The sequence below is a fragment of the Amphiura filiformis genome, chromosome 16, assembly GCF_039555335.1.
Source record: "Amphiura filiformis chromosome 16, Afil_fr2py, whole genome shotgun sequence".
NCBI lineage: Eukaryota > Metazoa > Echinodermata > Ophiuroidea > Amphilepidida > Amphiuridae > Amphiura > Amphiura filiformis.
Window position 1 is genome coordinate 10,281,204 of NC_092643.1, and position 10,652 is coordinate 10,291,855.

General features: G+C 37.6%; 1 protein-coding gene across 1 annotated transcript; it reads right to left on the reverse strand.

The window, feature by feature from the left end:
• Positions 1–955: 955 nt before the first annotated feature.
• On the reverse strand, positions 956–10,484 carry LOC140135531 (uncharacterized). The gene is given in 4 exon segments (XM_072157068.1): positions 956–3,461; positions 3,464–3,667; positions 4,332–4,986; positions 10,342–10,484. Coding segments are annotated over 3 exon segments (1,002 nt in total). The 5' UTR covers positions 4,903–4,986; positions 10,342–10,484; the 3' UTR covers positions 956–3,234.
• Positions 10,485–10,652: the final 168 nt, after the last annotated feature.

Here is a 10,652-nt window from a genome sequence, read left to right on the forward strand (position 1 = left end):
GAGATGATTAAAACGTGCGCCGAAAATCCGTCCGTGGATTCTCTGAGACCGTGCGCAGAATTACTCCACCGTAACTATATACGGAGGGGATTTTCAGTGCATGTGCGCAGAAAATCCGACTGTGGATTCCTTGCGTCCACCGTGCGCAGATAATCCACTATCGGAAGTTCTGCGTAGGGGTCGCAGAAGCTCCACTGGTGGATAGCTTACATAACTCCAAATGATAGAGGCTGAAAGTGACAGCAAGCGACGAAAGTTATAATTTGCCATGGAACTTCAATCTGACTGGATGACAGGGCCTGCATGTATGGTATGCATGGTACGATGACATGCAATCACTGACCTATCCCTAAAAGTAGTTGCGTGTATCACACCCGTTCTGGGTTCAAACCCCATTGTAGTATTCTATTGTTAAGCGGCTAAATAGGGTGATGTATCATTTACTTTGAATGGGCGGTCTCACACATATATTTTGTTTGAGGATAGCTGGATCAACCTCCTCTTCCTTACATCTTCTCTGATTGTAGATATCCTGAAGCATAACTTATTAAAAAATGAGAAGTTTCCACTAAGATATTGTACATTTGGTGGGTATCATTTTGTAAGCACCAGTACAACATAAATTGTATCAACTGCTCAGTGCCAGAAGTGGGTAAGTGCAATAGTTGCCCTGTGAACATTTGGAAATTTACACACAGTATATTGTACTCATCTACACATAGCAGCTATTGTACTGACCCACTTCAGGCACTGAGCAGTCCATATAGTAACTTTAAAATATAACAAATTTGACACAAGGTTAAAGATAAGTATTAATAATTAAATAAATAAACAAATTTTAAAGTATAGACCTCTGGAAAGGCAACCATTACTCCGAGTTTCACAGCATACCCTCACTTTAGATCATTGGGTACCCGATTATCAGACGGATCCATCTGGTGATAGGGTACCCAAAGATCGAAAGTGAGGGTATGCTGTGAAACTTTAGTAACGGTTGCCTTTCCAGAGGTCTATACTTTGAAATTTGTTTTTAAGCTCTCCTGTAATGGGATTGAGCACTCTTATTGCAAAGATAGTCTACCTGAAAATAATACTGTTATAATAAATATAAATATATTTAACTAGATTTCGCGGTTCTCGGGTTGGGCGGTTCTTGTGATAGGCCTTTCTCTAATTACCCAACACTGCACCCGTTACCCATAATACTTGTCCTGACCTTTCAAACTATATACTACGATATACGTCTCTCAATGATCAAAACACAACTTAATCAACTCTGTTTTGTAGCTGTGACGCTTACTTCGGTACCCATAATCAAAACCCATCGTTCGCCTCTACCAAGCCCTGTCCTGCTACCACATTGGAGGACCCACAAATACCCCAAAATTCTAGTAGTGTCTGGATGTAGGCCGTCAATTCAATCGGAGAAATGTGAATGCAACGGGTTATAGGCCTTACCATAGGCCTAACTGATGATTTTTATGTTAATCGTGTCTTGAAAATAGGCATATGGGGGCACACCACTAAATCCTTCCGCATTTGGTGTAACCTTGTATAGTTCCGGTTAAAAATAGCGCCTGAGCGAAATGTATGAGCCTCTCGAGGGTACTAAATTTAAGTGAATCGTGCTTGTTTTTATGAAAAGAATAGAGTAAGACCTCAATATTAAAAATCTGTTCAAAAAATGTTTCAAATCGATTGTGAATTAGTGACAGGCTGTCGGAATAATATCAAGGCCGGAACTGGTGAGGAGGCGAAATTGTCGGCTGAAATTCGTGAGGGCGCTGTTCAGGTGCCCGTAGCTCAAAAGTTCGACTGGATTGGTCACAAAAAAATAAATTTTTATTAAATTTCAGACTTTATACTTTAAGAAAATCCATACGACATTTTCTCATTTTCGGTACTAATGGTAGAAAAACGAATTTACTTTCTTGTGTTTTCACGTGTATTTCAATGGGACGATTATTTAGTGGTGTGCCCCCATATTGGTCCTATGAGATGCACCTGTTAGTCACACTATAATACTTTCCGTGCGGATGCGGTACTCTGCGCACACCCGCGATAGCACACCGTGAGCACGCGATAACGCACCGCGCGAACGCGATAGCGCGCGGACAGAGAGACGGACGGATGGACGGACACGCCGTAATTAGTATTATGATGAATATTAATATCCAATATAGCTAAAAGAAGATGTTTGTTTCTCAGTGTACATAAAGGTGCACCAAAAACAAAGAAGTGAGATGTTTTTAAATTTTGAATTTGTTCTTTTATTTGTGAATAGATTTAAAATTCTAAAAATTCCAAAATTTATGTCAAATAACAAAGTAAGATTAGTTACCAACATCAAGATTACAAGATTTGAGGGAAAAGCATAGATAAGCCCTAAAACTGTTTGCCCTTTCAGCTCAAAATTTATTTGAATAAGTAGGTCAATTTTTTAGATCCCAAAGTATGCTGTGATACATGTATCTACAGCTTGCCATGGACCATTTGGTCAATCAGAAACACTTCCAGTTATTAATTCTAGCTTGTTTGCAGGCACATGCTGTTGTGTAAGACTTTCAGTGGACAGTTCTTGGTCTTGGTCAGCAACACCAATGCAACTTTAACACAATGTATAATTTGTATATTAACTGTATTAACACAATGCACATGCCCTACATGAAACACGCTTCTTCTTTTTTAGCTTTTAAAATATAGCAGTATCCACTACATGTAGTTTATATCATGTACATGTACTTTGAATACTATAATAGTTTTAAACCTTCTTCACACACATATTAATAAATATTGAGTATACAGTTTTATTCATTAAATGAGACTTCCATGTTGACCATGTCAAAGGAAGAGGTGATTGATATATTTGTGGCCAAAGGTAGGGAGATGAGCAATACAGCGTTGATATAAAATTGGATCATTGAGCCCATATTTATTGGTGTAGCTCGAGTCCAATATTTTAAAACTCATAACGAGACCAGAGAGACCAATCAACATTGGGCGTAAAGCATCCAATTTTTATCATTAATATGTTTTGGATCCAATATTTTTACACACTTGGATTCATCAAAACATAATAATGACTAATAATGTGCAGTTGAACTCGTATATTGGCAGAAACTGAAAAAGTAAACTTTTTTTTGGTGGATAATTATGTACTTCTTTTTTGACATCAAACATACACTATGTAGTACTGGTCCCCATGCTACATACAATACATAAAACCATAAAACCTCATTTATATTTATCATTTAAAGATCTTGACAACCCATGAGTCACAAAATTGCGTATATCATTGGATTTCTGGTACATGACCGTACCTACCATAACACACATAATTCCTGTCACACTCACTAGAGATATTTCATTTTGAAATATAAGTAGTGAAAAAAGCACAGTTAGCATCATACTTATGTTACCTAAAACCTGTAGCGTTACAGGCGAGGTGTAGAATGTCACCAAAAGTTCATGATGTTATAGCCAATGGCACATAGACAGCTAAGCCCTACCAGGAACCATAGACTGATATTCTTCCATACATTTGGATCGGTAAAAGCTGGGCGTTCAAAGATGAGTGTTGCCATGGCGATAATTACGATACTGGGTTTGGACATGTGGTAGAGTAGACTGACGGAGTCGATTCGGGCTTCGCCTTTCAAAAGTACATCTAGGTAAACAAAAGAAAAAAGAGACAATGTTAATAAAAGTTTGCAGTCTTTCGGTTAAAAGCACAATTTAACGCTAGCTGCAGAAATAATGGTATTGGTTTTGGTTTATTGTAGCAGCCAGTCAGTCTTCGGGGCCAATCTGACATTGTGCTGTTTCAGTGCACCATCTTGTTTTCTGCCATTACTTTCTCAGGATCCATCCACAGAAGACATGGTTACAAATTTTTCCTCAACCACCACATCCAAATAAAATGTGTATAAAATGTAGGGTTAATGCGTAGTTCATAGCATTGGTGGAAAGACATATTTTACAGGAATCTTTAAAAATTCCTGCAATTCTTAATTTGAGGAAAAATACACCAGTTAGGTCTAAACTTGGTTTACGGTCTTCAATACTGTACACAACCTTGTAGAAGATTGATTTCCAACATAAACCACACAGGATATTTTTAAAACTTGGTGCTAAGACTTTTTAATAGTTTAAGTTTAAAGGTATCAGTTTGTATTTTATAATTGTATTGGATAGTTTGCATTTGTTTCATCAATGGACCTATATGCTTTAGGATCATTAATATGTATTTGAATCAATGTTTATTATTATTTCATACTTTGATACCCTTTCCTCCCCTATAATATAATAAATTCTATTATTAATTCACTGACCTTGAAGAATACTTTTGATGCCTCTCAACATTGTAGCAGTTACAGCAGCCAAGAAACCCAACACACTGAAATTTATTTCTCCTACTGTACACAGCATGCTTCCTACACACAAGGGCACCATTGCGATGTTCACATAATAATCATAGCTACGATTAAACATCACATGGTACAACACCACCGTCACCAGTGGAGTTGTCGCAAATATCATCTTCACAAAAGACACATACAGGTATTGTAGGGCAATGTTACCGCATGCAATGCTCGCTGTATGCACCATGCCTAGAATTACCACTTTATTATACAGATTCGGAGGAATCTTCATCCTGTCCGCATCTCCAATCACCGCCCCCATGGGTGTGAAACAAACGATGAAGGAACCGAAGAGGAAGTTGGAGAGTACATGGAGCATGGTGAGGAATATGGGATAGTTGAATGGTTCATAGACAAATACCCATCTGTTGACGTTGGATAGACTGATGCTCACTACCAGCCATGCTACCATGCTGAAATTTGTCATTGTCTGTAGCTTCAGAGGGATGATTGGAAGTGGTCTCTTCATTATAACATCCATGATGCTGACGATCCGTTGATATCGAGCCTTGTGATCTTCCAGGATTCCAGGTATGAGGTAGGAACCGTTGGAACAAGATCTGTTCTGCATTGGTTAAAGAAAAGAGAAGATTACGTATTAAGTATTCTGTATCAAATTTGTGCTTTGAGAAAGTTGTGATGTACCCTGTATAATTGTGTATCATGAAATAGGGGAAGTTACCTTTATAATCATGCAATAGTTTGTTTATTATTACATCTAGGGGAAAACCCTGATGAATGCAATAACAACATCATTTGTCAAGACTATTTATGTCAAGGGGAAATCCCTGAGACTGTAAAGAAAGATGATGACATCATGGGAAAAACCCACAGGAAGTGATGTAAGGTGAAATGTTAATGTCTATGATTAGAACATTGGGAAAATCCCAGATGGGGGATAAAACACAATGTTAATAATAATTCTAGGCAGACCTGTGTCGATGTGATTGTAATACGTGGTTGGTGTAGTTATCTCTCAAAAAAGAGAGATCAATAATAATTAAGCTGGGTACTCAGAGAGTATTACAAAGTGTGGCCATGGAGGATTCCTACAGTGCTACAAGTTCAGCCTTGACTGAAATTATGATTATTATTTCGAGCTACTTAAATTGACCAAAGTAAGACATAGAGGGTCTTCTGCGGATTGTGAAGGACTTTAAGAAAAATGTTACAATTATTATCATCTGGATACAGATCTGACAGGCTGCAATAGCCTTTATTATTGTCACAGTTGATAGTGTTGATCTGGGCTATGCTTACAGTCCAATTCCTTGAAAGAAAGGAAATTACAAACCAGAAATATTTTATGTAGTCAAAGTACTACTATTTACCAGTGTTGTCGGAGAAGATCTAGAATACGCCAAAGAACGTTATTCTTCCAAGAAAGGAAATATATTCTTCTGTCGACTTGCTGAAGTCTGGTATTTTGATTCAACGCAACTGTCAAAATAAGTGGGGACAACTGCATCGCAGTCCTGCTTCCTGAAGATATTGTGTGAAAGGTGGAAATAGCACCAAGTTTGGAGAAAGCAGCGCAAGGAGTTAAATTTGGAGAACTGCATGAGGAGTTTAGCATAGGAGAACGCAGTGCAAGGAGATTAGCATAGGAGGACGGCGCAAGGAGTTTAGTATAGGAGAATTGCGCAAGGAGTTGTAAACGTGTTTGGAGAACACCATTTTCGTGTAAGGATTTCATACGCATGAGTTATCAATGCAAGTGTACAAAGGACTTACGCTGATTGTCGAGGACAAGTGAATAGGGATATATTACATCAGTCGTCCAGAACATTACAAGAACTTTATGATCACCAAGAAGAAGAATGCTGGCTAAGTACAAAATAGATAAAGAGTGATTATATTTGATTAATGTATATGTGCATTTGTAGTCATTATATTGTACCAAACGAAACTTGCTTTCAATTAAAGACTTAGATTTTGTTAGCTTAAACGCGAACAGTGTATTTGTGTTGTGCATTCGTGTGAGTTCGGGTAAAAGGTGATTTTGGCCTTGAGTCAAGTACGACTGTAACAAAGTAAATTCCTTACTTGCTTGACATTCTATTGTCATTCTATTCTATTGTTGCAATCAACAAGTCTTTCAAGTTGTATGAGTGTCCTTGACTATGCTTCATTCGCCATGAAAAGACTCAAAAGATAATCTCTGCCCCAGTAATCCCTAGTTATTGTCTGAAACTGCTACATGTGCATGTTTTTACCAAGTAAAGATGGTCGGACCATGGTACGGGTAGTGTGTGACCGCAAGGGACCATGGTCAGACCATCTTTCCCTAACCATGCTAATTAGCATCGTTAGTGCCCAAGTTACTATGGTCGGACCATAGTTGGTACAAAAAAACACCTGTGTGACCACAATGTGTCATCCGATCATGCATTTTAGCAATACTTTTGAATGGCAGTGTAATTAGCATACATGAGCGTATGACTGCGAGTAATCATTTATATCCAACTACAATACACTGCAGTGTGACCGTACGTTGTTTAGTCAACTATAGCTGGACCATGGTAAATAAGACGATGGTCGGATGACGCAATAATGTACGTGTGAGTGTGACCGGGGTCTCAGTCTTCAAATGATAGTCATAAAATGGCCAACAGATACAATGTAAATGACGGACTATCATTGAAGACCGAGTTCTACAAATACAAACTCCTTTGTACCCATGTGGGTAAGTTTCGCAGTCTTTGCTCAAGAACTCTAGCTTTGAATTTGCACCAAATACATGTACATGTAGTTACACATTCGATGCTAGAGTCCATTGCTATTGTTTTTCAGTCTATCAGCATTGACATTTTTTGCACGAATGTTACTTATTCTGTTTTAAATGGTAAAGTCAAGTACTGTATCTTTTGAGTAAAGGATGCCTATTTTGAATTTAGTTTGAAGTGCAATTTTATCAATATTTTTGATGCAATCGCCTGTTGTGATGGGCTGTTACTTCTGAACTTCCATTGCTTTTGTGCTGTCATGCTTCAGCGATTTTGACTAGATTCCAAATGCAATGGCCTCTAGCCTCTATGCTTAATTTCTAAAAGGAAATTTGCTGCAGTTAATTGAAACTTACACCAGTGCAATAAGTAGTTCAAACTTGTGTCAGTTTCTCCACGGATACATTTTGTATAATTGTGTTTTGTGTCCACAAGTGCTATTTGTATCCAAAATGATGGTCTTTTTCACAGGGATCTCAGGTCGAACTACCCTGAGATAAACACTTGTGCTGAACATCAAATTGGTCAATTATCGCTCACTGTTCAAAATGTGACATCTACACCAATTACAGTCCCCGAAACTGACTACTTTTTAGCCGACCTCAATTCCGAAACATTTAGTGATAGTTAAAAATGCGATCCCCAACCCTTTGGTTACCTTTGGACGAATTTGTAGAAATCTCCGCAGAGTCTCCGTGTCTGAAATTCCCCGGTACAGACATCGAAAATGTCGCATTTCTCAGTCCTGGTGATGATACTATATCCGCATCGCTGTTTTCATACATGAATATGCATATCTCTGACCCCTGTAAGGTCAAAAACGTGGCGTTGATTTCAACCAATCTGATCCACCGATTGACCTTTTCATGAATATTTAAGCAGCTTGATACTGACGCCATATCTGAGGTGACAGGAGGCAGCAGATACCATTTTGGTCAACTGAACTCGACTCGTGCGTTCTTTTGGTTGACATAAATCGGACAAAATTTTCAATAACGGGTAATAGTAGGATTTACTTGTAGTTTTGAGGAATGACAAAGTTGTTTTTGGAAACTTAAATGTTTGTTTCAACTGATGATATACAATGTAGGATCGCAAGGTGAGTGAATTCGTGAAGAGATTTGCTTGTTTGAGTGATAGTAGGATACGGGATGTAGGCTAGTCCTCTGTGTTTGACCGGCTCCGACGTCTCAATTCACGCGGAATTATTCGTACCTGCTAACCAGACAGCAATACTGTGTATTGCTGTATGGAACCAGACATAAGGTCGAACTTAGTAGCCAATCGTATGCCAAACATTGCAGAAATTATATTTCGCGGTCAACTAAGATAACAAATTGATAGCCGGGAATGCACCTTTAAGAACTACCGGTACATTAGACAGTCTCGCGATCAGTTGGTCAATCAGATTAGATCATTGTTTCCATCAATCTACTATCCATGACAACATGGTACATGGAACTATAACTAATAGAACTGTCACTGATCATTGATTGATCAGTGATCAATCATCGCCAATTTTCAAATGCATTAATTGAAATTTTTTTAAAGGAATTCGGACAGCAACGTTGGGCAGTATTTTTGTGGGACCTGAGAGCACATAAGATACCGGTACACCAAATTGCATTCTGAATATGAGGAATTTCCTTTAATAATTTTGATAATTTGCCATAAAATTTGTATCATATCGAGGATTTCAAATTTCAAATTATTTGAAAGGGCATTCTTTGTATTCAGAATGCAATTTGATGTGTCCGATGTGGTCTCATGTTCCACAAAAAATACTGTGCAAACGCGTTGCTATCCGGTCCTTAAAACGATTTTTTTGTGAACCTAGTTTTAATGACTAATGTTACCGAAATTTATTTTGATGATCGACTTTAATCTTCAGAGCAAAATTTGTTCATTTTCAAAAGACTAACCTTAGTAAATGCTAACAATTCCCCGATGAGCCATTTGAGCAGCTTTTTCGGGCACTATAGCCGTTGTGATCCATATCTGATAATATCGGTCAGATGTAGTAACTACAAATTTCGTACGTTTGAGGATTTGTTCTCAAGTTGTAGCATAGGGTGTTAATTATTCAGTGTTAATTATTTTCATTATAAATGTCGCAAAATATTAATATTGACAATAATTAACAACCTGTTTGACCTCTCCATATATTCAGATATTGCTCACCTCAGTGTGTTTTCATATCATATTTTGTGGTGAAAAATTATTACAAATGTGTAATTTGCAATCATTTTTGGAGCAACGATTAAGTGTGTATGTGAATGCACATTAAACACATACAAACACATACACAGCACCTGTTGGAACTCCCGGTCGGAGCAGGGAGTTTCAATTATTGGAACTGGATATCGGTGAACATTGACATTGTTTACTTCTGAATACATTGACATGTCATGCATGCTAACAGATTCTGATGCGATTTGAGATAGCTCCAAGCTCTATCTAGACTCGCTTGCCAGTCCTATATACGCCGTACCTATGTATATTGAGGACTGGCTTACGCCATTTTGGATGTCAATGGGAAATACTTAACGATTTGCGCCGGTTAGAAACATAAAAAAAAATCTTTAAAATTTCATCAATGTATATAAAAGTGGTACCAACCGTATTGTGCTTGCTAATTTAAGACTCGGTTGAAACAAAATTAAGGATCGAAAGCATTTTAGTGTCCAAAAGGCAAAATTATCGTCAAAGTTCTGCGAAATCGGCACCCTTGCGAAGGGTTCAGAATTCAATCGAAGCGAAAATATCCGATCTTTGCGATCAAAAACACAAAATTACAACTTTAAACATACTATTGGCAAAAGACATTATTACCAAACAATACAGAATAGAAAATTTGACATCATTTTCTCAAAATATTGAAAAAATTTGCTCACTAGACATCGAAAAAGTCGCAATCCAATTCCCGTTCAAACGCGTGGGAAACTGAAAGTGCGATAATCGTGACTAGCTCTATCTCATATCGTCGGTTGTCAGTAGCCTGGATTGAGGATAGACTTCTACTTCTAGATCAACCTCGTCTTCACGGTCTTGGGCTTAATGGCTTTGCCAGGCTTTGGTCCTTACCTTTAAAAATAAATTTAATACATGTATTTTTTAAGCTTACCGGTACTAAAAATTATTAGTTCTTTATTACGTTAAATTTTTCAGTCTTGATGAGAAAGTCTCACACCTACTAATATTTCAAGCCCTGCACTTAGAATCCTTCAGTTTCTGCATTCTATCGTTTTCAACCAGCATCGAAAAACGCACGAATTCGGCCCAACCCAAACAGATTCGGTTTGTTTTCGTCCTATCATCGACTAAAGACAGCTTGTGACCACTTATGACCATCCTTGTACAAACGGGGTTAAATATAACTATTTTTTACAATAGTTTTGCAAAATAAATTCAATAAGTAGTATTTTTCGTAGTATATATTTATTTATTTTGATCTGAGTATAAATTTATATTTTAAACCTTAACTGTAATTTTACTCAAGCTGGAT